Here is a 26,698-nt window from a genome sequence, read left to right as displayed (position 1 = left end):
AGCATGAGCACATCCAGAGGAAATACTGCTGACAATAATGCACTCCACACTCAGCGGAACTAGAATCACCTAATCCTGACACACAGTGCTGTCTGCAAGCCAAAACACTTGTCATGATGCTATTTGCTGTCTAGGGACAAAAAGAAAGTAAGGAGCAATGCTGTAAGGTGGAAGACAATCTAAACAAATGAAAGGAAGATTTCATTATTAAAACAAAACAAATCCCAAACAAAAAACACTAACAAACAAACAAACCCCACCAATTAAAAAAAAATCCGATTTTGAACTCAACCTGGAAGCCAGAATAGCAACAACGAGGGAGGAAAAACATTTGGAGGAATCAGACACTCCATAGCTGGCAAACAAAACAGTAAGATTAGCAAAACCAAATACAGTAATTTAGCATGATTGATGCTTACACGAAGCTGGGTCTTTTCTAATCCCACAGCATCCTTGAGGGATGAAAGGAAGTAATGGTTCGTAGGACTCTGGAGCCCATCTTCTCCCACGAGACAGAAAGTAATAATACAGCTTTTCCTGGTACAATTTCTGCATCTTTCCAGAAGGTCACTGATGGACTCCTTGTAGATGGGGACAGCACTCTGAGCTTTAACGGTCAAACCTTCTTTGGCAAGGGTGCAAACGGGCTCCAAAGAGCTCCAGGCATGAACCACGACCTATCAAGTATATTTAGAGATCACAAAGGTTAGAAGAAAGGCTACATTTGTGAAAACAATGCAGCACCCTAGATTTCAGATTGCTCATTACAACAGAAGTTTTTCTGACAGCAGCAGCTGATTTCCACCTACCAAGAAATGAGACAACAGATATGGCATAAAAATTAGATTGTTCTAAAATCCTAACAAGAGGTCCACTTCAAACAGTCTGGAGCTGGCTCTTGATCTGTAAGACTTTTTTGTTTTCTCCACACTCTTTGAGCGGAAGAGATGGCCAACTCCTGCAAACGGTGTGCTGGGAAATGGAATTACTGAGTGACTAATCTGTTGACTCTTTTTCCTCCCTTCCTTGATTAAAACAAAACTCAAACAAAGGATTTTCTTGAGATTGCTCAGAGTTATCTGATGTAACCCAATTGGGTATGCTAGAGCTTCTGCATAATCATTCTTAAACAGAAGCAAGCTCTGTCATCTTAAAAGGGATTATGAAGGTTATATTAATACAGCAAAATACATTCCCAAACATCATCCATACATTATGAATATACCCTTTTAAAAAGGGTCTTTTTAAAAGCACTTAATGAGAATTACAACACTCTATTTCATAAATTTTCAGTTGTTTTTTCCCTTAATAGGAGTGTGCAGTCAGGTATAGATCGTAACTCCTTTTAAGAGTTAAGTTCCAAATCTTCTTGAAGTGCAATGTACAGTATTCATCAGAACCATCCTACTGCAAACATGTCTTTGATGCTATCAGAAAATCTGAATTTATGTCTGTTAGAGTAACTCAGACCAGAAATGAACAATTCTATTAAGTGCACCCCAAGAACTAACTATCCAGAAATTGCAACCATTTTCTTGTACCATACATTACTCCATATAAGCAACCGTATAAATCTGAAAATTCATGGATGCCACCAGACAGAGCAATGATCTAGGAGTTGACTTACTCATACTACTAGTTCCAAAATTACTGTTTTGGAACTAGTAGTGACTAGTGAGTTATTCCAGGTCTTGAGGTCTGTTTTTCCATCCTTCACACTGTTTTCACATGGGATACACTCTATATCAGGAGCTACCTCTCATACTGAAAATGGTCCCTAATTCATCTGGGATCTGGTTGCTGTACGATTAACAGCAACAAAATGTAACAAACTGAAAAGGATGTATGTTGTCTATAAGAAAACACAGCAGTCCAAATAGTGACTTAAAAATCCTATCAGTTTCTATAGCATTATCAGAAAACAGTTAAGGGATCAATTGCAAAATGATGACATGCATAGGTGACCTTCCAATTAAAGATGCACTGTTCATATTTCAGAAAATAATCCAGTCCTTTTTCCCAGAGCCATATAGTTTGAGTACTGGTAAGCAATGGTACAATCCCTTTTTCCCCCCCTACTTCATCAGGTTATCTAGTTCTAATACCCAGGGAACAGTTTTGATAAGTAGTGAGGTACCATTTTTCACATTTTGTTCTATTTAACCATCAATCCATTTAAGATTTCAACAGAATAGTTCGTTTCAGCCTTATACCTAGAGGCTATAAGCAAAGCAACTCCTTCTGTGAAGCACTACAGACTACTTTAATAAAGAACAGTGTTGCCCCTAAGATTAAACACTAGAGTTGCATCTCATGATGTTTGAGCATGGCCTTACTGAAGCTTGTCTGTACAAAGATGTTCATTTCAGCTTCTCACGTTTTTGGAGGAGGCACACAAGAATGGTGAGGCAGGTGCCACTTACCCTCAAAGTCAGCTTGTGGTCCTCATGAAGATCTGAGACACCATAAATGTGCAACATCCCTTTGTCTTCATAGGCCACAGGCAGCAGTGGTGCAAAGAAGTTCTGGGCAAAATAATGGAGCAGTTTCCACTTACCGCCATACTCTAAAAATGGTTAAAAAGAAGACTGAAACTGAATCCGAGACTGTCTTGTCCCACATTCCCCGTATGTGCTTCCTGGTCCTGCTATTGGCAATGCAACATCCCCTTCCACCTTTTTTCACCTCTATCAAGTGCAAAGAATGACTGAAGGTACTCCTGCTTCCTTCCAAGCAAGGCTCTGCCCTGGGAAAGATCTGAAGCTCTTTCTTGGGAAGGAGCTAATGCTATTTCTTGGGAAAGCTTTGAGCTTTCCCAAAAGTTTACATTTTTCTATGTCTCTGTCCTATCACTGCTACACTGTCATTCAGTTAAAGGAAACCTCAAACACAAGGCTGACACAGCATATCACACATAAACCAAGAAGCTGGAGCATCTGTGTTGTTGAGAATCCAGACAAACATGCTAACAGTTCACAAACTACCATTACTATAAAAAGAGACAGGGTACTTATACGAAGTGCTCTCTTCTCTGTTTCCACTCCTTCTTTCAGTTCATCTTTAGAGGACATCAATAGCAATAAAGACAAAAATAAGTTCCTAAATCAAAGACAACACTGAGCTTGGCAAAACAAATTTGCCAAGATCTAAAGACAACACCTCCTCCATGGAAGTTAGTATCCATGACAGACACATGACAAACAGTTCACGCTGCTTCTTTAATGGAAAGCTGTACCTTACTACTTTTAATACTTTGAAAGTCTGCCATTAAAATGTGAAAGCCTTCAAACTCTGCATCCTCTCCAAAAAAGGCAATTTTGATTTTTGCTTTGCAGCACTGCCACATAATCATTTTGAAAGAGAAGCTCCATCATTTCTTCCACTAACATTCCATCTAGCACCCACTGTCTGCATTTTAAGTTTGTCTCTGCTCAGCCATTATCCAGTCATTGAAATGGCACTAAAAAGAAGTAGCAAGTCAGCTCTACCATCTCACAAAGATAGAAGTTAGATACCGATTTCATTCTTGTTTCTGGCTTTTTATTTTATATAACAAGTTTAAAGCTGATGTCTACTTTATGATGTATGAAGAATATTTTCAATGAGATGTTCTTCTTATAACTTTATTAGTAATTAGTTTTGGTTCTTGTACAAAGCTCTTAGCACTTTCAAACATCTCGTAATTAAAGAGTTATCCAGAGTTGTCTTTAAATGGTTGTTATGACTTTTCCAGGGGGAGTTGAACATGCTTTGTCTGCACTCTACATAGACATGAATGATCTTTGTGAAGAGTAATGCATTAGCTCCAGCTTAGCAACTTACACATCACCTTGTTTCCAGCAAGTTCACAGCCAGCTACCTTAGAGAGTAACAAGAGAAGCTCATATTTGCCTGGAAAATCCACACAAGATTGAACTGTGCTATGAGATCAGTCTATTGTCAGCAAAAACACCACTGGCATTCAAGTTAATTGCACTGAAGCAAACCAAAGTGATAAGGCTGGAGGAAAACTTCAGGAGAGGCAGCTGTGCTCCTTCAAAACAGACAGTCACTAAACTGATGAACATATTCAGTATATTGGTGCTTCTCAGTATAGAACAGTAGAACCATTTAGAGGTAAAGACCTCTAGGATTAACTTCAGCTGTTCACTTACCAAGTGTACCATTAAACTATGTCCCTAAGTTCCCATGCCACGCTTGTTCATCTTGTAAATATCTCTAGGGAGAGTGGTTCCACCACTTCCCTGGGCAGCCCACTGCAATGCTTGACAATACCTTCGGTGAAGAACTTTCTCCTAAGATCCAATTTAAACCTCCACTGGCACAACTTTATGCCATTTCCTCCTGTCTTGTCACTTGTCACTTGTCACTTGTTAATGGAGAAAAGGGGCTGACCCCCACTATGACCTCCATTCAGGTAGTTGAAGAGGGGTGTGGAGGGGTGTGTGTGTTTGTGTGTCCCAGCCTCCTTTCCTCCAGGCTAAACACCCCCAGCTCCCTCAGCTGCTCTCCATAAGCCTTGTGCTCCAGACCCTTCCCCAGCTCTGTTGCCTTCCTCTGCATATGCTCCAGCCCCTCAGTGTCCTTCTTGTAGCGAGGAGTCCAGAAATGGACACAGAATTTGAGGTGCAGACTCAACTGTGCCAAGTACAGGGGGACAAATCCTTCCCTACTCCTTCTAGCCACAGACACAAGCCGAGATGCCACTGGCCTTCCTGGCCACCTGAGCACATGCTGGCTCGTGTTCAGCCATTGTTGACCAGCACTCCCAGATACTTTTCCACTGGGTGGCTTACCAGCTACTCTGCCTCAGCCTGTAGCACTGCCTGGAGCTGCTGTGACCAACGTGCAGGATTCAGCACTTGGCCTTGTTTAACCTCATAGAACTGGCCTCAGCCCATTGATCCAGCCTGCTGCCACTCCCACCCAACTTCGTGTTGATTGCAAACTGGCTGAGGGTGCACTTGAACCCCTTGTTCAGACCCTTGAAAGGATATTAAGCAGGGCTGGCCACAGTACTGAGCCCTGGGAATTCCCAGTAGTAACCCACTGTCAGCTGGATATGAATCCATTCATCAGCACACTCAACCTGTCCCTCCAGCAGTTTATTTTCATGGTGAATGGTGTATTCATCCATATCATGAGCAGCCCGTTTCTCCAGAAGAATGTTGTGGGAAATGGTGTTAAGGCTTTGCTAAAGTCCAGGCAGAAAACAACCACTGCCTTTCCTCATCCACCAACCTTGTCACAGGAGGAGATCAGGTTGGTCAAGGAGGACTTGTCTTTCATAAACCTGTGCTGGCTGGGTCTGATCCCCTGGTGATATGAACAAAGGCATACTCTGGCATTCCAGGGACACTTCCTGAGAGAAAACACTGGTGGTTTAACGAACAAATCTACCAGAACCAGGAGGTGCTAACAAATAACTCCTTCAGTCAATTAAACTTGAGAAGATGGGAGATTTGGACTGGGGATGGATTGTCTGAAACACAGTAAACTGGGGGGCAGTATCTGATCCAACAAACAAAAGCTATGGGCCTGGTATGAGAAATGGACAGGGAGAGTCTGGGAGGGGTTGAAATCTCTAAAGCCATCAGGACCGCTCCAGGACTTCCTGGAATTTCAATTGTTAGTTAATTAAATGGCCAATGCAATAGATGTTGCTCACTGCAGAATCCAAGCAGAGCCCACCACAAGCTCAGACAAGTTACCCAGCATGATCTGATGTTTCAGTGCCTGTTGACTTGAAATTTTTTCCTGAGCTTAATTCACATGATGAAAATCTAGGCTTCAGCTGTCTTATATATAGAAATCAATAATGCAATTGATGTAGAGCAGTTTTTGCTACTTAGTGTAATATAAAATCTGTTCCTTTTTGAATGGGTCCTTCTCTCAATCTCTGCTGTGCCTTGATTTCCAACTGGATTACCCAGCCACACTGCAGAGGGAAAGAGAGAAGGTTTGCTACCTAAGCAGCAGAGATCCTCAGAAAACCTTTACAGTGGAAAAGATGACACACTCAGAGTGAACATGGCATTAAACTTCCACAGGGAAACCCAAGCAAACAAAAACCCCAGCCAACAAACAAAATCAAACAAACCACACACTTAGAAGTTTGCACCATTTCAAAACCCACTCTACCACCATGACACCCATTGTTTTGAAATGCTTGAAACACCATTAGTCTGCTTAACTCAGATCAGCTTTTAAGACTGGCATTTCCCTTCCGCAAAAAACTAGAGCCATTTTAAAGAACCAAAACTCAACTGCTGTAGCAGTTTCACACAGGAAATGTTTTCCAAATACAATTTTTCCAGCAACAGGATCTTGATAATTGAAACATACATTTGTCAAAATAACTTTGGACAGTAAGGAAAACTAAAGCTCAATAAAATTCCCATATTTTCCAGTTCTTCTGTTGTTTTGATTTCCATATGACTAGAGTCACCTTCCTTTATTTAAAAACAGACAAGTTACATATCAACCATACCATGCACACACACCCAAAAATGGATGTAAAAAATCTGGAGGTCAGGAAACCTCCAGATGATCATGAGAAACCCCTGGGTTTAAACTTTCCTGTTACAGACATGCATGCCCAAAGGCAACAGTCAAAAGTTATTTAAAATAGCCCTGGGGTGGTTTTCTCCTCCTCCCACCACATTTAAACAAATTCTTACAGAAATCCACGTTCCTCAATTTTTTCTGACAATAACAAGGGGTTTGCACTCTGTGGTATTAAACTTCAGAACAGGAAACTATAATTTTATTTGTAATGAGACCCCAGTACCCTTTTTTCTGTCTCTTCCCTGAAGCCTTCTACAGTGACGGTGGGAGTGCAAATAAACAGATGTCCCTGAAATGATTTTAAATTAATCACTTCACACCATTAAATGCAATCTGAGAAACATGCTGCTAGTTCTTTCGTCACCTCAGCCTCATGAATTAAGATCAATTATTCTCCATAACAGCCTGTTTCGAGACTCACCAGGGGATCTAAATATTGAACCTGCAATAAAAGCCAGTTATCTGTTCAAGGGAATCTCATGACAACTGAGTTGGGTACCTTAAGGTGAGACGCTTGTCTGGGAGTGTCACAGCACTCCACCAAAACATCCTGCAGAGACACTAAATCATCCAACAAGGCACAGTCAGCTTCACAGCTAGGTGCTAACAATCAGAACCCAGTTGTGATAAAAGCTGTTTACTTCTAAGCTGAAGGCAGAAGTACTGTGACACAAGTGCTATGCTGTGTTCTCATTCAACCCAAGCAAACATCTTCAAGGTAAAAGTTAAAAGGAGAAACATTTGCTACCTTCTTCCTTCCCCACCATGTGGAAACATTTCTGCTTTGTACCGGAAATTATGTAAACCCTTCCATGACTTTCTGCAAAGTAACAGATTTAAATAAAAGCACTCATTGGTGACACTACTGTGTCATCTAACAAGATGCAGAAATGTGTTTTTGAAGTGCAAATAAAATTAATTTCTCCGAAGTCTTGCATAATTTCAGCCATTAGCATTTCAAAATCCTCTACCACACTGCCTAATTAAATGAATATTAAATGTTTCCTCATCTCACTGAGGGAATACAACAAAACAAAGGGACAGCTGTATCTCTGCTGAAGCTTCTTTCTTCTAAACAAACTTCAACAACATATGAATAATTCAAGTATTTGATAAATATTCTACAGTGATGTCATCTCTGTACTCAAATAGACATTTATGGTCTCCATAACCATTACATCTATCAATACACCTGTCTTTACAAAGGGACACTTTTCCAAGCATCTTTTTCTCTTGAGGCACTTAAAGCCTAAGAGCATCACTCACTGCTAGAATCATAAAAATGAACACTGTGATATTCCATTTGCTAATACAAGTCTACAAAGTCCAGAAAGATGGCCTTAACATTTAAATAGTTTAGCCTCTTTCTTCTACTGGTTTTTCCTTGTTGTTGCAGTTATTTTGCTTGGATTAGCCAAAAAAAAAAAAAAAAGGGAGAAGGACAAACATCTCCCAGAAAAGAGGGGGAGGATGGTGTGGGCTAATTTTTTCACAAAACCAGGCCAAATGGCATTTTGTTCCACAAACACATCAAGTCTGTCCATAGCCAGTCTTACTTTTTTCCTTAGCTTTTTCTAGTTTGCTCATATTTCTTCACATGTGAAATGCTTAAAGATTTTCAAAACCAAACATGTGAGATATAACTAAAATTGAATCTACCCAAGTCCTATACAGCTGCCATAGGACAGCTTCTCCATTTCAAAATTACTTCTAGACAAAATGTTTTCATTCAGCCACTTCCCTCATACCACACATTCCTCATTCCTCTCCTACTTCTTACTGCCTAAGTGACTCCTCTTTATATGTCTGATTATTTTTACATTCTGATAGGAAAAAAAAGTGTAAATAGCATATTAGGTGAATAATTTAGTCACAAGGAGTGATTTCACCTCATCTGACACCAAGTTAGACATCAAATCTTAGCCAGGCACCTCCTATAAAAAGCTTCTCAGAAGCTATACTGGGTGAGAGATATCTTATGAAGTTCTATGAAAATCAAATTCATCATGGAGAAGATAATTCACCCCAGTTTGGAGACAGCTAAGGACACCATGAATCACATTGGAGATAACCATCTCTCCTCCAGCTGACTACAGAAGAAAATTTTTACATCATAAATCCCATCCTGGAATGAATTTCTAAAGGATGGACAAAATATGTTCAAAGTTTGTAAAGCTACCCAAGAGACAGAGCAGAGCTATATTTCTTATTCTAATACTTCCAGGTGAGGAAAACACAACTGGTAGCTGCGGTTACCAGACTGTCACAAAACTTACCCAAGGAAGCCCATGAAGGAGCCTGCCAAATGTCATTGAGTTGCCAGTACAGAGCTCCCATTGTGTGTCCTTCTCCATTGATTATTTCACTTTGACTAAAACGATAGAATTCAGTTTCTGTCTTTATACACTGAGCCTGCATCACCTTGGTCAACAAAGAGATAAAAAATATTTTTGGCATATTGGATTTTACTTTTTTCCAAAATGTGTGGATGTATTGATACACAACACAGACTTCACAGCAACAGCACATAATTCTAAACTTGTGCCCTGAGGAGTATACACCTGCAGTGCAGTGGATCTCTGCTGGAAGGAGTTCTATTCCTAGGAGCTCCCAACAGCTTTGCCAGCAAAACAATCTCATGTGAGGCTGCTTCCATACAGTGAAGATGGTCTTTGAAAGGCAAATCAAAGACAAGGAAAATAAAATGAAATTTAAAATAAGTTTTTCTTTTTCACATTAATTTAAGTAACCCCCTCCAGAGTTGCAAAATTATGTTAAGCTGCATGACTTTCAGTATACATTACCTTGATGTCTAAACCCCTACACTCTGAACTTACATTCTCACTATACAGTCAAAACTGTGCATCTAAAAAGCAACCCTTCTGCAGCTGCACTCCCACTCCTTTTCTCCTTCTCCATGTCATCTTAAAACCACTTTGCAGAATTATTCATTGGCCAAGTTCTCAATGGATGCTAAACAGACTGCTATGTTCTTCCCACAGTTTATTATTAGGCTGGGGAAATATAAAGAAATTCCTAAAATAAAGTTAAAAGCCTTCAGGATAGCCCAAAAGGTAAAGATATCACTTCTAGTTAACCACTAAAGCAAGTTTGCTTTCTTTATCCTTTTTGCTATCCTTATTTTGGTATTAAATTAAGGTTTAATAAGGCCTTGAGAGACTTAGCTTTACAGAAACTCTCAAGCCTTTTTTGAGTCAGGACCTCATGGTGCAAGCTTTAACTCCTGATTTCAATCTCACAGCATCATCTATCCTTGTTCTCTTGTCAAGAGTGCCAAAAATTCTTAAGCTGTTTTGCTTTTATATAAAACTTGCTGACAGCAGTCTCAAACATTAGAAACTTAGTGAGTGTGCTCTTATTTCCATCAAAAGTGTTTCTGAAATTCTTGAAACACAACAAAAATCAACAGCACTTTCAATTTGCCTAATAGCATTAGAAAGTTACTTAGCATCTTTTAAAAGTTGCACAGAAATCACAAGTAAAGAAGTAAGCATAATACAGAACTACTACTACTCCTATGAATAAAAAGCAAAACATATCCTTCTGATTTGAAAAAAAACCCAAAATATATTCTCTAAAATACCAATATTTAAGTCCATAACAAAATAAAAGCTAATACTAATCCAACAGAGAACTACATTCTTTGGAAAAAATCTTGCTTCCAAAGCTTGTGTGCTTCACGTGGCAAGAATCAAAGCAGTCAGCCTGCAGGGGCCACATGAAGAGCAAAACATCCTACCCTGGAACAGGGAGTAACATGCAGCAAGGGAAACAATTTTGTACTGTGGAAGCCCAACACACCTCTGCATCCTCTCCTAGATACATGAGCCCAGCTGGGGAGAAGGACCAAGGCAGTACATATCAACAGACTTTCTCCCAGTTGAGACAGTTTCTGGGTAATTCCCTGACTATTCCAGCCCTTCTATCATGAAAATTGGAGACTCTCTACAATAAAAGAGATACAAGGTAGCTCCAAATTAAACTGGACTCTCCAGTTCTTCAGTATGGAAATTTTCTCTATAATGGAACATTCCCTAAGGGATCAGGTCCAGTTCTAACAGCGGATAGAATTTAACAGAACAAGTATGGACTGCTGCTTCTATGGAAGACATCACTGTTACCTGAGTGAGATAAATCATATCTTTGAACTGCTTTACAGGATCTGGGCTCTGGGGAAGCCTGAAATGACGCCCAATCTCTTGAAGCATCTGAATATTGCCACCTTCATGGTGTTGCCGATGGAGAGAAAAATTGCTTGTGTAGGACCAGTCCTCAGGGGAGGAAACCTTTCAAAAAACACAAAAGTAAGGTATCTGAATGAAAAGGTAGAATGTGCATTTAATGACAGCCAGGATATTGAGGAAAGCCTACTGACATCATCCATTACAGCCTACTGACATCATCCAAAACCTTAAAACTGGTAGTATATTTCTATAGTGCCTCACGTAGTCATGCCAGGACGTTGAATCACTAACACCCTTAGCTTACTCTCTTTGTACAAATAAATGAAAACACACATTGTTGTTGAACCCAGAAGAGCACCTTTTGTCTCAGGGGCATTTAAGTTTTTTGTCAGAAGGTTTGGGTTGGCCAAGGGACCTCAGAGTTTTGCTTGCATTCACAGTAAATCAGAAGCATACTAGATTAATATGGAAGAATGTAATCTAGTCAAACATATTTAGGTATAAAAGTTATGTAAAAGTCAGTAGGGTTATAATAATATGTATATATACTTTCAAAACCTGCCTCTGATAACAAATGATCATAAAACAGCTTTTTTCAACTAAAGACAACAATGCAGCATAACTCATTAAATTATTATTGCCAAGTTTTCATTGTAATTACTCTCTCTAAACAATATTATTTAAATTTATTTCTTTTTCGGCTGGACTGAATAATTTTTATTGTTATTGATATAGATTGGTGTTCTGATTATGCTTCAGATAATATGCTTTGCCCAGCAAATTGAAAGGAACATTCTAAACTCCTTTTGCTTGCATGCACGAATATCAACATCTCCCCCTGGACAAATGGACAAACAGCATAATATGTCTCTGCTCCACTTTGATAAATAAGACAGAACATAAAATATCTAAATTTAACAGAGACAAAATCAAATCCTCTTACATGCAATACATTAGGAAACTAATTATTTAAATGTAAGAAATTGGTAAAATTCATAAAAATGAAAACATTTTTAAATCCAGCACAATTCAGCTTTTGTCATGTTTCTTTTCTTTCTCAAATACGTGTCCCCCAAGATGCCATAAATGTAAACAGATGTCAGTGAATCATTACTAAGTTATACATTAAATAGAATTACTACCAGACGTAACAGTTTCATTACAGTCTGTTATCCAAACCGAGTCCCTCTTGCAACACCAAGGAAAGTATATTGAACACTGAGGAGGGAAACAGTATGGTTTCATCTCCTCCCTCCCCACCAGAACACACCTCTCTCCTGCTTGTGCCGTACCACACCTAACAACACATTACTACAGTTTGGATGCAGAAGTTTGTTGGGAAGAGACTCATTGCCCTCACTAAAAGAGAGCGAAGGAGACAGTAAGGTGTGGAGGCCAGGCCTTACCTTTTCAATTGTACTGAAGGAAGGCCAGGATTGAAATCCATACTCTGAAGCAAAACGAGTTTTAGGATACATTGTCCAGTTCCAGCAGTCACTGTTGTAGTCATAAAAGTGTGTGTCACCATAATGGGTGTCATAAGGATCCTGGGACAGCCACCCTTCTTTAACTGACTCCACGCCATTGGTAGGACTGGATGCAACAAAAGGACGACTCCTATCTTCCTGGGATTTAAAAAAAAAAACAAAACAAAAATACATGCCCCTTACAAAGTGATTAGCTTTTACCATCTGAATACATAGACTGTTTTTTGAAAAGAGGAGGTTGGGGTCAGGGAGACCATGGTTTTTCCAAATTTCTGAGTCACCACCTAGGAAACATCCCCTTTTTATGTCCTAGCACTCATCATCTTTACTTGCTTAATTAGCTTCTTACTTATGTTCTTGGAGGACAGCTGGACATGATTCTGCTTGCTCTGCTGTTCTGAGGGATTCTCTCCTCACATCAAGAGATTTTGCTATCTTTATATGCCTCTAAATTCTTAATGAAGGCTATTTAAAGTGTGCCTTGTGAAATATATACTCGAGGAACATTAATATTGAAGTACTGTGACTTCTTTATGGAAAATTATTACTTTTCCAGTGTTTTTGCAGGAACAAGGCCATGGTTTTCTCCTTTCTTATTAAACAGTCACCTAAATTTAGTCCTAACAAATCCAAGGTGCTCTGCTTTTAATTCTTGCATAGTATCATTACAGGTTATTGTCGTTTTAGCTGGCTCTGTGTGCTAAGATAGATGAGATTACAAGAAGGGTTACATTTCAAATTGTTCAGAGCTGCCTTTTTTATAGCCTCAGCAGACTTAGAATACTAAATCTTTTAACAGTAGCCTACAAAGTACTGAAGGAATCCTACTGCAGGTATAATTCATTTAAGACCCTGCTTCTAGTAAGACAAGAGGCCTGACTTAGTTACCAGTAACAAGTTACTGCAATTGGCTCAAACACAGCAATGCACTCAGACATGTACTTCATTTTAAGAAACAGTACTCTTTCCCCATCTTCTTCTTTCCTTTTTTCTTGATGTGAGTAATTAATAATTAACTGAAATTATTATTATTATAAATCGTGGATTCTCTGAAGTCTTTAGCTCAAAGGTAGAAGTCTTTTCAAGTTACCAAGCCTAGTACTACTAGTAGTTACAGGTTTCTTCAGATGGCTTGTATTACACAGGACCTGAAGTTATCTCCCTCTATGGTTCCTTTTTGCACTCAAAATAGTTATTCTATGGATTTAAGATAAAAATGGGTCTGTCTTGGATGGCAATGCTGCACAAGTATCTAGCCAGAACACCTCACTTTGTTGCACACACTCTAGCCACCCAACACATGTAGCCAAACACAAAAACACCACAGCATACCTTTACACACAGCTCAGCATAGAAATCTAGAATCTCCTCTTCTAAGAGGAGAAATAAACCTACAAAACCTCTGGAAAATGGGCAGTGCCAAATGACACTAGATTTCATCAAGGATTTCAGGTGTTTGTGGACTGCATACTTGCAGTTTAAATTTTATATAAAAATATTTTACTTTGCCTGCCTTCATATACTGTAGAATACTAATATTTTGTTTACAAAATGAATACAATGACTACACAGCATGAGTTCAATGTTTAGCATCACTTTTGCTTAACTTGCTTAGAATAAAAAATATTCAATCACATACTGAAAAAATAACATCTCTATAGATTTCTTCAATTGCTACTAAAAGACCTGAGGATTGTTTAAATGCTTTTATTGTGTTCTTCAACAAGATCAGGATAAAGGAAACCTGATCATCTAGACTAATTAATTAATGGGCAAGTTAATTTTTGTCCATTGGATGTGAAGGCACTTGTGGACATACAGGAAGGAAAAAAGAAGCAAGATCTACCACACTTTCAAGTCTTACTTTACACATAACAAAATGTTAAAGACAAGTAATATTTTATTTTTCTTTTTACTTTGAGAATAACTCTTGAATTTAGAGAGTTGTTTAAAAGAGCTTGGAACGGGCAATTTCTCAACATGCTCTTTCTCATGTCTTAATAAGATTAAAAGAGAAAAGGGAAATCCCAACTTGTTCAAGCATTAAAACCTTTTGCCAAGCCATATCCTCCTACAGTTTCTTGAGATTACTTACACTAAGAACTATTTCACGTATGTTCTTCACATAAAGGGTCACGTAGTCTTTGATATAGAGTCCTAGGTCAGGATAAGGTATGGAGAACCAGTTGCTTGCAATTGCTGCTTCATTTTCATTATTACCACTCCACAGAATAATTGATGGATGCGATTTTAAACGTCGTACCTGAAATACAACTTACAATTTCAGAAGTCAAGCAAAATTACTTAACAATGATCTTTTTTTAAAAAAACCACTTTATTACTAGGTAAATTACAAGTCCACATGTATATTATGTATGCCAAGCCTACAATTCCCATCTTTTGCCACATGGTTCACTATTCCCTCAGCTTGCCACCAGGTTTAGAGTTTTGTAATACATGCGTTCAGAAGAGAAGACTTCTAACATGCTGACATACATCTGCCTTATGCATATATGTACCATGCAGCTCTACTCAGCCACGTGTGAAGGATAAATTCTGCAGTCTGCTTGACTTGACCACTCCTGCAAGCAGTCACAGGAGTTCAAGATTTAGCAAGGTTACATTTTGTGTCTGCTAAGTAAAGGTACACTAACAAACACTTCCAAACAATCAATTTTGGAAAGCTAACGTATACAGTCAGTCAATGTAAAATAGGTAATAATAATAGATAATGTCTAAAATTAGAAATAGAGCATGACACATGGATAAAATACCTGATGAGAAACTTCTGCTCTTACAGATTCTAAATAATTCTGGTTGGTTGGATACAGCGCACATGCAAACATGAAATCCTGCCAAATCTACAAGGGAAAGGAAAGATTAAAAAAACTTGTCAGCAAGTTACTTTACATACTTTAAAAATATATGGCTATTGGGATGCACAATTCTTTGTTCAGACATAAAAAAATCCTGTTCACCATGGGGCTCAAGTATGTGCATATTCCACTGTGGTTATCCTCGATATCAGTGTTATGAAATATTTACCCTTAGGAATCAGATCCTGACAGCCTACTTTGAGAAGCAGAACAGAATAATCAGAAACACGAACATGGAACAATTTGCAGCTGAACAGAACAATTTCATATTTATTAATTATTTTGCAGGTGTAACACCAAATCCACTTAATGAGAAGAGACAATAATTCTTCTGATGTGGTACTGAGCACACTTAACAGATGTTAATGTGTACTTCTTAAGAAAATACCTCCATACAAAATAATCTTAAAACCAGAAAATCTCACCCAGTAAGAGGGGCAGAAACAAACTAGATGCTCTAAAAACACAGTGATCTTTTTTTCAAAGAAAGATCAAGTACATACTACTAGAGAACAGCAAGCCTTTCAATTCAAGAACAATAAATTCCATTTGTACCGTGCAGGAGAGTTACAAAAATGGGAAATTAAGTCAAATGAGATGGTAAGATTTCTTGTTTACCTGTTTTGTTTTTTAAATTGCCCTAACGTTGAGGTTTCTTCCAGACTATCTCAAATGTTAGTGAAAAGACCTCTAGAAGGAGCACCTTAACCCAAAGGGGTCTGTAGGAGACTTCACTTTTCTGAATACCATGCTACATAGAGAGAGACAGAGACCAGCTCCTCATACAATTGCATTTTCATTGCAATGAGAATATGCTGTTCCATGGCTCTTTTCAGCACACATTCCCTAAGGAAATGGAAGATCAAGAATAGGACAGTGGGAGATAATGGAGCCATTAGTAATTGTTACAATCCTAACACTGTACAGAAAAAGCAAAGCTGTTGCTTCAGAATCTCTCATAATCCTTTAATGACTATTGGTGTCAAAACTCTCTATTGAAAGAAACTTTTTTCTCAAAATTTCCCTCAGTGAGCTATCACTGGTTTTCCTTAAGCACAGTTTGACTCCAGTGCACTTTTAAGCCTTTGTAAGACCATCAGAAGAAAAAAAACCCAAAAACTTCACCCACTGCTCCTCCAGAATAAAGATCTGATTTTCTGCATTTACTTGCTATTTTGGCTGTTCAATACAATCTAAATCTTGCACTGAGATTCAATACAATCTAAATCTTGTACACACACAGATCTAAGTGGCCTACTTAAGGTGACTAGTGTCAAAAATTGAAGAACTGTAAGTGCTCAGAAGCCTTGAAAATCAGGACACTCATTCAGATGACTAAAATAGATGTAACTTTTTTTTTGCAAGTACACACACCTGAAAGCTGCAAAGTATGAATTCTGTTTCCCTGCTTCTTATGGTAGAGTAAGACCAAACACACTTCTCAGGATATTTAATACCAGACGCAACTTGGCCTTTGTTCTTCTAGTCACTACTTCATCAAAACTTATTAATACGTGCCTCCAAGCTTATATAATCAAAGGCACTCATCTAGGATGAGCAATTGCAGCAGGTGCTCACCTTACAGCTACATTTATATTCAATTATAGCTTGTTCAAAATGGCCACTTGGATAATGCCTTCCATGCTTGTCTTTGGGCCAAATGAAAAGTTTGAACCAAAAACACCCAAACCTTTTCAGCTATTGCTAAAAAGAAGAAAATAGTTTTAAAATAAATAAAATCCATTTCCACAACAGAGAAAAGTATAACTATCTTCTACCAAATGGCAACCTTCTACTATAAAGTCTTCAAAATACCACTTCCAGATTCAACAGACAGCCTCTGTAATTAGAAACCATTCAAATTTAAAAAAAATTAAAGAACCCCAACCAGCCAACCAAAAAATCAGGTTAATCTGATCTCTTGTGTTGATACTCTACAACATCCCTTGGAAAGATGGTTAGAACTTATGTATTAATTCTCTTTTTTTTCCATTTAATGTGGATTTTCATTCACAAGTTCTTGTCAGTTTTTAGTAAGCATTCTGTCTTGTTTTTACCATTATTCCTATTTCATCACAAATATCGTAAAATTCATCTTGTTCATATACTCCTCCTCCCCAAACCCGAAGGGCATTCATGTTAGCATCTGCTGCAGACTTCAAGAGTAGCCGTAGTCTGTCAAATACAAAAAGGACATATACATGTTTTGTGAAGTTGTATTACTTGAGAGTTTCTAAGGTTATACAAAAAACAAACAATGCCCCTACAAAAAAAAACAAACCAACAAATCTAAATCATTAGCAGGCAATCTAAGACATAACTGTAACAGAAAGTATCAAAATACTCTGGTTTCTAAACCTGCATGTCTGGATAGAGCTCTCAAAAAGCAATTTTTTGTGCAGAAAAAGTTGCTTGCTCCTGTTAACACTCATGAAACAGGTGGAGTGACACAGATCTAAGTGCTTTTACAGAAGTGTTGGCAGGACCAGATTTAGAAATACTGTGTTTTATTAATCATGTTGCTCTTTTCTCCTCCTATATTACTTGCTTTGTATGTCAATTACTTGATGCAAATTCTCTTTAAACACTATCAGGAATGTATATTCTCTTCCTGAGCTCCATAATGCATACCAAGAATTTGGGAGCGAGAGGGTGAGAAAGACTGAGACTGGGAATCTCATTTTAAGAGTTTTGGGCTCCAGTCATTTTTTCCTTAATCATACTGGCAGCCTCTGAATTGCATGTGAATGCACACTGCAGCATACCCTGTTGTCCCGGCTCCTCAATAACCCAGAGCAAAGCTTAGTCCAAGTACAGTACAGCCCCCATCCCACCTGCATCTCTGGGGTGCTGTGAATTGAAATCCAAGTAGCCTAGATGAGACCAGGAAAAGGGGGGAGGCTACTCTGCACAACATGGGTTAGGACATGGATGAAGTGCACATCCTCTGACTACCAATGGATGTGTCCAGACAATAAGGTCAAACAGCCTGTGGATCACCCCTGAAAATACCCAAAAGGCCAGTAACTATGAACTGCAAACAATCACCTTCCCACCAGTAATTGCACCTACATGCCTTGAACATCACTCAAATCTGTTCATGTTAATTAAGCCTGAATTCCGAATGCTCCAACCCACAACAATTAGTGTTCTACTTGAAAGTTTTACCTACTAAAGCCAATCTTTGATAAAGCATGGAGAGAGAATCAGGAGGAGGAAAACGTACTCATTTATTTTTGAAGAACATCAAATGTGGCTTACGTGTCATAGGTCACTCTGTCCTGAAAAGAATCTGCTGGAATCCAGTTGGAGCCCTTAATAAAAATGGGTAGGCCATTGATTCTGAAGTAGAAACTCAGACCTGGTGAGCCAGGAATAGGCTCCTGAACAAGTTCTACTGTCCTAAAATAAACCTGTGAAAACATGAAACTTAGATTTAAAGCTGACAAAAAAAGGAATTAAAATGACATTAAAAAAAAACAAAAACCACATTACAAAAAGCATTGAACCGAACAATAACAGCTTGGAACTTGTCAAGGAGTCAAAAGACATGGTCTCATGTCTAAATTCCTGCTTGCATAAAACACACTGTGGGGTCAGCAGAACAGTACTAGAAAGAATTCTTACAATAAGTTTGTTCACTCTTTAAAGTTGCTACTGTATTAAGAGAGAGCAAGACAAAGCATGAACAAACTGTTCATGTGCACACAAGTATGTAGGAAGAGACAGATGAACTTTGGTTGTTGCAGAATTCAGTCAAAAGTCCAGCTGAAGGCCAGAAAGAATACAGTGGTTGCACCAGATCAAAAACAACATGTAATCTGCAATTTTCTGTACCAGGAGACTGCAGCAGCTCAGTTTTAAATCTTGTCCCTGAATGACTAGCATCAGATTCACATAGTACAAGCAAGATCTTCTCCTTTTACTGCTCTGAAATGATACGTTTTTAATAGGTGTAACAGAGAAAAATATACCCATGCAAACACAAATGCCAGTGTGTAAGTGAAGGGCCCCCTAGCCATCACAACTGTACTGGAACAACATGATCAGCAATAATGTTTCAGAGAGACCAGTTAAGCTAAATAAACACTTTGAATAAAGTATTAAAGATAAAGCATATCTCAAGCAGAAACAGAGGCCAAACTTCTACAGCTCCTCTTTTAGCCTAATATATGGATGGCATTGTGATGCTGAAACAAGAAAATATTCCTTTTTCCAGTTGCAGATGGAATTATAGCTCTCAGGAAATTGTTCCAGAAATTTTCTGGGACTTCGTACAAGCAACAATGCAGCTCTGAGGGGTATCCTGACTGCACTGACACAACCAGCCATGAGGGAGCAGTTAATGTACTGCAACAGCACTGACCCTTATTCATACAGGTGCTTTCCCCACCTGCCATATCAGCTTCTGCACACCTCCAGCTCTTTCAGAAATGGGCCAGTTCAACTTCTTTAAGTCAGAAAGAAAACACTTTCTCTTTCTTGTACCCATTGCTCATTATCATAGGGAGAAAACTGGAAAATTAAATAAAGAGAAGAAAAGCTAATAGTAAATTTTAGCCACAACAGGTTTGGGTCAGGAGAGCAGGAACCTAATTTTTTCTAAACTACTCCTAAGATAGCAACCACACCTCTCTCAGATGACTATTTGCTTTACCTTTTCAAAAGGTCAGCTTGTAGAGTACAGCCTGTTCTCTCTCTGCCAGAAGCTTCAGCTGAGGCAAGAATCTGTCAGTAAATCAGGCTAAAATTAACCTAGTTAAGTCCAAATGATACACCTGTCTTTAAGACAAAATGCAGTTCTTTATTTCACACACCAGACATGGCTGTAGTTTGAAAGGGAAATGATTAATGCCACTATGGGACTGCATTTTCTGAACATTCAGCTTATAAAAAAATCACACATAGAGACAGAAAACTATTTCTAGCAGTAGGGAAGAAAAGGAAGATTACCACTTTTTGCTTCCTCTTTGGTGCTTCTAAGTTAACTGGACAATTATTAACCAAATACCTGGATAGAGACAATGCATGTGACAAACCAGATGCTTTGGTCACAGAGGTGGAGGTCACAGATCACTGAGCTCAACCTAAATAGCTCTGCATCATGGTAGTGACCATTCCCAGAATTCTGCAGACTTAGTTTACCATGAGAAGTTGAATTTAAATAATAACCAATGTTTCATACAACTTCCACAGTTACTCTAACTCCTGAAAGCTACAAAAGTAAAACTACAGTATGAGTACTGCACTAGCAAAAAAGTTCAGACCTTCCTACAGTGAATTCAATTACCTAGAGAAAAATTCAGTCTCCACTATGGCTCTTCTTTTATGGCACAAAGTGGAATGGGACTTGCAGTTGGAGCTGCCAAAGTATTTGAGGTGTCACCTTAATGGATATCATCAGGCAGGTTGGGACTGTCTCAGAGTGCTTTGTAATGCAGTATTTATATTACTAGCAGAAGTTATGTGATACTGCTTTATTCATGCTCAAGTGGAACTCATACAACTGGTTAAACCCAAGGCAACCTGAGAGGCTGAAATACTCAGCCAGGACCACCCAGACAGCAGGAGCAAGAGTAAAAGCTCCTTAGCCTCAACTCACATTCCCAGGCCTTCAAGATTCAGTGCAACTCTATTGTTCCCCCAGTGCAACTCCCCTGGGGCCAGCTGGTAATACCACATCTTCCTGTTCCTACTACAGCTTCCCTCTGCCTTGCAGGAAGGTAAAAGAAGGGCAGTGGGAGACAAACAGATCTGGCATACTTGGCTGTGTGCCCTTCTGACTACCAAGACCTTAGCCACCTTGAAATCTGTCTGACAGAGCTTGCTGCTTGAGGGCTGAACATTTCTCTCTGTTTCAGGGCATGCACAAGAGGCTCACTAGGCACCACAGATCAATCATCTGGTTCTGGGCATAATTACGAAACAGGTATCTGTCTTTTTAAGGCACGTACAAAGGCTTTGTACACAGTTAAGTGACCTGTGGAACACATATGGCATTCTCATATTTAGCAGTAGGAAAAGTAATAAGGATGAAGATGCCTAGAGCTGAAATAAAATCACTGAACAACCCAGTGACCTAACAAATTAGCATACAGCATGAAAGTGGTGTGAAAACTACAAAGCCAAAAAGGAAGACTTCTGGAAGTTGTGCTAAAAGGCCTCAGGGGAAAAGAGTGTGTAAAGGCATGGAGGGAAAGACAGCTAGAGGCCAAGATCTTGAAAGTACAAAAATAGCTTTAGAAAACAAAAAACTCTGAGTACAGTGCTGGAGAAATGATCATACAGAAAGATGGGGAAATAGAACTGAAAAGCAAACAAATGCTTCATGGGGCAATGAAAGAGGTAATAAATTCCTTGATGTGGGGATGGCAAGAAATAAGGAACTTATCAATAGCAAACAGGACCCTTCATCAAGAAAACCAGTGTCACTGTGAGATACGACTTTGTTTGATACTATCCTGAGAAACAAGCTCTAGAACAAAATATTCAAATGGAAAACCAAACCACATTCCATCCTAGATGTTGGCTTTTATTCAGCTTTGGTTTTCTGTTACTCTGAACAGGAATAAGTATTTCTCTGAGCCGAAGAGATTCCTAGCACTGCTGGCTAGAGCTCTATAGAGCTCTTGCAAGTACATACTGGAAGACCACCCAGAAATATTCCCAAAGCATTAATCAATGTTTCAAAGACTACTCTAGCATGTCAGAACCCAGAAAGTAGTTCAAGCTAGGAGTAGCCAAATCTGACATAAGATAAACCTGTGCTTTCTCACACGTACAGTTCTCATGCTTCAGTTTTTTCCTTTCCAAAGTTAAGTAGATACTCATATGAACACAAACCACTTGTGAAATGCCTCACCACTATTTTTTCCTAGGTGTGTGGGGGGGAAAAAGGGTGGAAGTAGGAAATTTATTCCTCCTGAATATAGTCACTACAACACGAACAACAGAATGGACAACAAAACAACTTTCAGAAACATTAATCCCTGATTGCATCTCCTAAACTACTTGAAGTTCTTATTAAGCTATATGAATGTTGCTGGTCAGTCCTGCTGACATGAGAGAAAATTATGCTACAACATGAAAAGACTGCATACAGAACCTTTTCCCACTCGTACAGTTCTGAGTGGGGGGTAATGGTGTGTGTGTGTGTGCATGTGTGTCTGTTGGAATCTAAGACAGAGATTCACAAAACACAGGAAGGATGACCAGACTTCACACTGTAAGCTGTAAAGGCTTCATTCTGGTTAAGTCACCCCGCCCACTATATGGTACATTTGCTTTTTTTTTTCCCCTCTTTTCCCTTCAGGAGAAAAAAAAAAGAGGCTTCTGTTGCAGACCATGAAGTCCCTATGATCATATGAAATGTTCTGACACAAGCACCCAAATGGAAATGATCAGCTTTCCTATGATTGTGCAGTTTTCACACAGTAATAACAGAATTTTCCTTTTTTAGAGGCTTTATAGTCATATTTCCTACAACTAGTTTTCCCAAGCATAATATGCTGTGTTCATTTGGTGTGGGTTTTTTTTATTTGTTTCAAAATTAGAAAACTAATAATAGCAAAGAAGTATTATTATTATGACTTCATAATCAAACCAGGGGCTAGTCCTATAAAGACTACAACACCAGAAGCTACCAGTTTTTCGTAAGTTTTTTTCACATGAACAAATGGTACAGCAAATAGCAGTTTGGATGTCTGCTGACCAGATCAGTTTTTAGCAAAGCAATGCACACCAGAAACATCTAATAAATGCATACATTTATGTGGTTGTTTCCATATTCATGGCATAAGAAGGCCAGTCTAATCTCTATGATTTTTCCTTTTAAAGGACAAGTGGAAATTACGTCTTCTATGCTTCTTAGTAAAACCAAAAAGATAATTAAACAGCCAGTGTGTTAGGGAAACCCTTATGCCAAAAATCCCCAAACATTACTTTTATGGTTGTATTTAAGACCTTACATTTTCTTAAGTTTGATGCATATCTACCACATTTTAATAAACAGATCTAGGCTAGGTTTTTAGGAATGCATCTATCTCATAAAATTTTACAAACTGAATTAGCAAGAAAAATGTCAGTAATAAACCTTTGCATGATCTTCAGAAATCTAAAGGGGTTTTCAGTGCATGATACAAAACCAAGAGCATAGTATATCAAGTTTAGAAGTGCTGATTTCTTTTCATAAGCTGGAAAACTTAAGAAGTAAACATCTTTTCTCCTCTGAGGTTTCTGCTTAACTCTAAGCCATCTTGCAGCCACAATGTAAGTAAAGGCATACAGACCAGCTAAGACTACCAGAAAACAGGTAGACATACATTGTGACATTAAAAAACCTTCATTTCTCATTAGCATTTTCACACGCATATTACAACTCAGCAAAACATTTCAGAGTTCTAGACACCTGCTGTGCACAGCAGATGTCCTAACATTAACAGTGCAATGCCAAATGGAATTGAACTTTAGGGCTCACCTTTGAAAACTTCTCAATCTGGCATCCTGTCTCCATCATAAAAGTTGCTGTCATGTTGTATCCAGTTTGCCTTCCATGCCCATTTGGCCACCAAGCCTCCACTGCAGCACTCTTGAACATACAAGGGAGAAAGTCTGAGCATGTATAACATGTATAACAAGAGTATGCACCTGGGGCTCACATAGTTTTGAGTGAGTTTCCACAAGCCTAATGAGGTTTTGTGCTTCAGCTGAGATATGATAATGCTCTCTCCAGCCACAGCTCTGAGGTGAAAATCATTTCAAGGGAGAAGTGGGATTTCTTTTGCTGAAGTTCAGGCTATCACTCCATTTTGTGTCCACAACACGCCATGAGCACTCCTGGACATGCATGCACACATCTAGATGCTGCTCCTCAGCTGAGGTACACTGACACATGATTCCTCCAAACTCCAAATATCCATGTCAGGAGTAGCCATTGTTCAGTATCATACACCTCCTGTCATTGAACCTTTTATCTATCCCATGCAATATTCAATATACAGCAGTAACATTTTTCAACTGCGACTGTTAATATGTGACCACACTGACCGCTTCACTCCTGTCAAGCTTTTAAGTCAAATTCTTTCATTCATCTGGTGATTTTTTGCTTTGTCTCTCTGTGGTTCCTAATCATATCATTAGTACCCTGTAGTTTTTACAGACATGAAATACAATCTCCAAGATGACAGAATATTTATCTTCACTCTAGCAGCCTACTTCTGCTGCTCATTTTTTGTTGCCAGCATTTGCAAGTTGAACTCATCACACAAAAATTGTGGAAGGAAAGCAAAAATGCATGCAATCAAACAATGGAGGGATCAGTGCTGAATACAAATAAGCAACGAGAAAGCAGCCCAACAAAATGTTTTGTTGTAGCTATACTTGGACACAACCATCAATATATCATGAATATATCTTTCAGCTTCTCCCATACAGAATTATCATAACAGCTTGTGAGGAAGTACTGATCTCTGTGCTGCATGGATGCAAACAGAAGCACAGACTCAGCATGTGCCTTGACAACAGGGGAGTGTTTGCTGCTGCCTGGAACGACTGGATGTCTCATTGGCCACTAATGATGTCACCCCTCTGCTCACCACTAGCTGATAAGCAAAATGCTGTCATGTTGGAAGCACAGGACTTTGCATGGCAACTGCAGGAAGGCTGATACACATCTCAGCAATATACACCACTCGAACTGACTCCACAACGTAATCTGCAATAAGCTCTTAACTAGAAATAAATTTCTGGTGAGGTCTCAGTCTCTAACATGCACCACACAGAGAAAGGTCTCTGTTAGCCTGATCAATACATGAGAACACATTTCAGGGCTTCTCATAAAATCAGCTGACGTGAATTCATGCAGCAAAGCCTTTTGTGCACAAAGAATAATGAAACACTGCTGCCTCTGCTCTGAAGGAAGTGCTTCCTTCCAGATTGCAGTTGCACTATACTAACTGATCTCTTCTGAAGCTGGGGGTGGAACAATTAAATAAGCAAAAAAAAATTTGGAAGTTTCACTTCGCAGTGCCTGTTTAACATAATCCATGAAAAGGCTAAGCAGAGACTAATGGTTGTTTTAAATGAAACTGGGTATTGGTAATTGCTCATGTAACTTGCATGTCAGTTGACAACAGTAACAAAAACTGTATGTTTCTATGCTTCTGTGTCAAAATAAAACAAAGCACATAAGTACACAAGTTACAGAGTGTGCATACTGGAACATAAACACTCTGCTTGCTTTCTCTCCATGCAAACAACTCAAGACAAGTCAACTCAAGAACACACACAGACAATGCAGTCAAACTGGGAAAACAGATGCAGAGTTTCACAGCAATGCAGAAAACCAGCAGAGCCAGTAAAATATAGAAGAGCTTGAAGGCAGACCCTCTAATGCTATTAACTGCCAGTACTGTCAAAAGCCCCAAATTCCTGCTCACAGCACATCATCCAGCCACAAATGTGCGTCCTGCGGCAGTGAAGCTCCCGTGGAGAGCTCCATCAGGTGTGGCTCCTGCTACACCTGCTGGGACTCCTATTTTGTCCACTGGCTGGAGCCTGATTTTTTAATTGAATTCACTCCTCATTAGAGCACCTTCTACCACTCAAAAATTCCTCCTGAGATTTACCTATCCAAAGGAATACAAGCGAATGTAAGCAGTATCACCCCACAAGATTCTCTTTTGCTTTTATTTACCTGAAAGAGTATCTACTGAGAGGTTTGAGGAATATTTCCTCTCTCTCATGAGAGAATCACATGTATTGCAGTATATTCCGGCTCCCATCAATGCAGTAAACAGCAGGATGTGAGATACCTGCTGCAAATGAAGTGAAGTGACACAAGGTATACGAAGATTATTTACCTAGGTAACTCAAAAAAGGTCATTTAACAGTGGCCAGTGATTATGTGATCTTTTTCTAAGGCTTCACCACCTTTTTGGCAGTGCTACCTTTTTAGCTGTGGAGCTACACAGCTTCACACACATCAGATTTTAGAAAGGAAAAGAACTGTTCTCCTACCCTGTAATGGATACAGAACTGTTGTTAGAAGTCAGGAAGACAGTAAGGAATGGGAGGGAGGCCTAAAACGTGTGGAGACAGAAAGTCACACTGGAAACCAGAGGAAACATTTTGTGAATTAGTTTTCCACACACACCTCCTTACCTTGTTAATGTTTACAAGCAGCACAATGCTGCCTTCTCCAGGATGAAGCTTCACACTGAACATTTCCTGTGTTTGTAACTTGGGAATGTTCACAGTCACAAGACCTGCAATTGGCTTGGAGCTGACTACATCAAAAATAGACTCGACTTCAAGATACCAATGCTGAGCACTCTTTACTAAATAAAGGGGGAGAAAAAAATGGGAATTTGAGAATTATGTTTATATACCTATTAGCTAACATGATCTTTCATTAAGACACTTAAGATTAAATTTAACAATTTTCAGGCTGTGTCTGAACCAGCCTACATGGTTAATCTGCTTATTTAGTGCGTTTGACATCCAAGTCCCATGGAATAGAAGAATGCAATATGATTTATGTTTCTTAACTTTTTTTTTTTAATTC

At 38.9% G+C, this 26,698-nt stretch overlaps 1 protein-coding gene across 5 annotated transcripts in view; it reads right to left on the bottom strand.

Annotated features, from left to right (window-relative positions):
- Window positions 1-26,698, bottom strand: part of MANBA (mannosidase beta) — a 53,280-nt gene that overhangs the window by 9,578 nt on the left and 17,004 nt on the right. For all 5 annotated transcript variants that reach the window (XM_063422152.1, XM_063422155.1, XM_063422153.1 and 2 more), the window contains exons 6-16: window positions 26,296-26,471; window positions 23,612-23,722; window positions 18,397-18,548; window positions 17,193-17,310; window positions 15,034-15,120; window positions 14,355-14,522; window positions 12,179-12,397; window positions 10,710-10,874; window positions 8,844-8,988; window positions 2,424-2,566; window positions 420-677 (exon numbers count right to left, since the gene is read on the bottom strand). In XM_063422152.1, coding sequence (XP_063278222.1) covers window positions 420-677; window positions 2,424-2,566; window positions 8,844-8,988; window positions 10,710-10,874; window positions 12,179-12,397; window positions 14,355-14,522; window positions 15,034-15,120; window positions 17,193-17,310; window positions 18,397-18,548; window positions 23,612-23,722; window positions 26,296-26,471 — 1,742 coding nt within the window. The remainder of the gene's footprint in view (window positions 1-419; window positions 678-2,423; window positions 2,567-8,843; window positions 8,989-10,709; window positions 10,875-12,178; window positions 12,398-14,354; window positions 14,523-15,033; window positions 15,121-17,192; window positions 17,311-18,396; window positions 18,549-23,611; window positions 23,723-26,295; window positions 26,472-26,698) is intronic.

This window comes from Prinia subflava, chromosome Z (assembly GCF_021018805.1).
Source record: "Prinia subflava isolate CZ2003 ecotype Zambia chromosome Z, Cam_Psub_1.2, whole genome shotgun sequence".
Classification (NCBI taxonomy): Eukaryota; Metazoa; Chordata; class Aves; order Passeriformes; family Cisticolidae; genus Prinia; species Prinia subflava.
The sequence above is the reverse complement of the archived record's forward strand: the minus strand, read 5'-3'. Positions and strand labels throughout refer to the sequence as shown.